The sequence below is a fragment of the Apteryx rowi genome, unplaced genomic scaffold (assembly GCF_003343035.1).
Source record: "Apteryx rowi isolate R43461 unplaced genomic scaffold, aptRow1 scaffold_423, whole genome shotgun sequence".
Classification (NCBI taxonomy): domain Eukaryota; kingdom Metazoa; phylum Chordata; class Aves; order Apterygiformes; family Apterygidae; genus Apteryx; species Apteryx rowi.
Window position 1 is genome coordinate 209,395 of NW_020450676.1, and position 2,021 is coordinate 211,415.

Sequence of the window (2,021 nt, forward strand, 5' to 3'; positions counted from 1 at the left end):
TTAAGGTCAAAAAAGGAAAGGAAGAACCTGCATTCTAGCTTTAAGGTTTAGTGTTCCAAGGAGAAAGGCTACCAAGTGGGGCAGGATGCTGAATGGGGACAGCAGTGTTGCAATTTAGAAGCTCATGGGTCTGATTTCAGAGGTCTGCCTCTGTGTGGGGGTCCGTTCTGAACTAGAGTTTGCACTCTATCCTCTTCCACTATCTTTTTTTTTTTTCCAAATACTGATAAGTGTATGAGTGTTATACAGATGGAGTTTTATTTTTAGTCTCTTGTCCTCAAGCATACATACTTGTCTTTCCAATATGCGTGGCCCTAGAGTTCTGCACATCACATATGAGATGCTGAACCTCAGAGTTCAATTCAGCCAGGCACTTGCTTGGGGAAATGAATTTGCAAGGACCACGAGTTGCAATCAATTCAGATTCTTCTGACTTTTATCTTCTGATATTAATTGCCCATGTTCAGTATGAATTATTCTTTCTTGATATCATCCAGTTCTCTGTTTAAAATCCTAGTTACATAAATAATAAAATAATCTTAGTTTTGTGGATATTCTAGGAGAAAAGAATATACAATACACATCCAATCCTGAAAAATTAGTTTATATTTTATGTTATAAATGAAGGACAGCTATGCTGGGTTCCTGGAAATGTTTTTGCTGCTATTCTTAGCTTTAATGATTAACCTAGAATGAATTATACCTTCTGGAGTCATTTCATTGTCTTTGCATTTATTTAGCACAAAAGATGTTACCATAACACTTTTCAAAGTTAGATTTAAAAACTATTTTTCATACTACTCCATTTTTTTCAGGAGTGGATTCTAAATTAGCGATTACTTAATTTTGATGCTGAGATTTCCATATGTGCTTTAGTATATGTCTACCTGAATTAAATTACTGTTCTGTTTTCTGACCTTTATTGCATATCCCCATAATATTATCTGCTATGAAAAACAGCCAGAAGCCTTGCCCTTCTGGCGTTAGTAACGCGTGCAGGTTTGACTTTTCAGCTGCAGAGTCTTCTCTAATCCAAAGCTGTAACAGAGCTGCCACGGAGTTAATTCCCTCTGCTCCCCCTTGGCCAAACTGGAAGCTGCAGTCCCAGCTCGGTCATTTCAAGCGTGACCCAGCGGGCCGGGGGCTGCCGCCCCCTTCTCCTTCCATCCGAGGCTCCCGGGTGAGCGCGGGGATATTTCGGAGAGCAAATCTGCTGCTCGGGGGTGCCTGCCTCCGGCTTCCTGCTGCCCTGTGGCAAATGTCCCGGCATTTTACAGACGTGTGTCTGGGGTTAGAGTCGGTTCCCAAAGCTTTGATCGCTGGACCCAGCAGGGCCTGTGGTCGGTTTCGGTGTGGGGCGAGCGGAGCAGATGCTCCTGCCGGGGGCCGGGCGGAGCCGGCCGCGGAGCAGCCGCGCTGTTGGTGCTGCCTCGTCCCCTCGGGCCGGCCTTTGCAGCGAGCGACGGGCACTTGCGGAGGCAGGCAGTCGTTCAGCGGGGAGCGCCCCTGGGGCGGCTGGTGGCGGGGGACGAGCCTCTGCGCCTGGGAGAGGGGGTTGAGTGTCGGGGGGGAGGGAGAGCCCTGCTCGGCACGGAGGCGGGTCGCTCCCGCTGCCAGCAGCCCCCTCCCGCGGCGTCCCCGGGCCGCGTGCCTGCCGGGCGAGCTGCTTTGAAGTGCAGCCCGCCGCCCCCGAAAGCGAGGAGGCTGCGGGGGCCGCCCCGGGGCTGGGAGGGTCGCCCGGGAGCGCCGGCCGGGGCAGGGCTGGCGAGGGAGCCGCCGGGGCCGCAGGGGGAGGGCGGGCGGACGGAGGCGTCGCCCGGGCCGGCCCGGAGCCGGGTGTCTCTGTTTTCCCCGTAAATAAAGCGCCCGGCCGCCGCCGGCCGTATAAATGCTGCGGCGGAGCCGGCCCGCCCTGCCCGATGCGGGGGACGGGGCGCAGGTAGCGGCGGCGGGGCGGCCTCGGCCGGCGCTTCAGGACGCGGACAGCTCTGCGCGCAGGGCCGCGGCCGGGCGCGGAGGGG

General features: G+C 54.3%; 1 protein-coding gene across 1 annotated transcript in view; it reads left to right on the top strand.

Annotated features, from left to right (window-relative positions):
- SLC26A4 (solute carrier family 26 member 4) overlaps nt 1-2,021 on the top strand; it is a gene marked incomplete at its 5' end in the record, with an annotated part of 29,867 nt that continues 27,846 nt past the window's right edge. The window contains one exon of the mRNA XM_026076042.1: nt 1-23. Coding sequence (XP_025931827.1) covers nt 1-23 — 23 coding nt within the window. The remainder of the gene's footprint in view (nt 24-2,021) is intronic.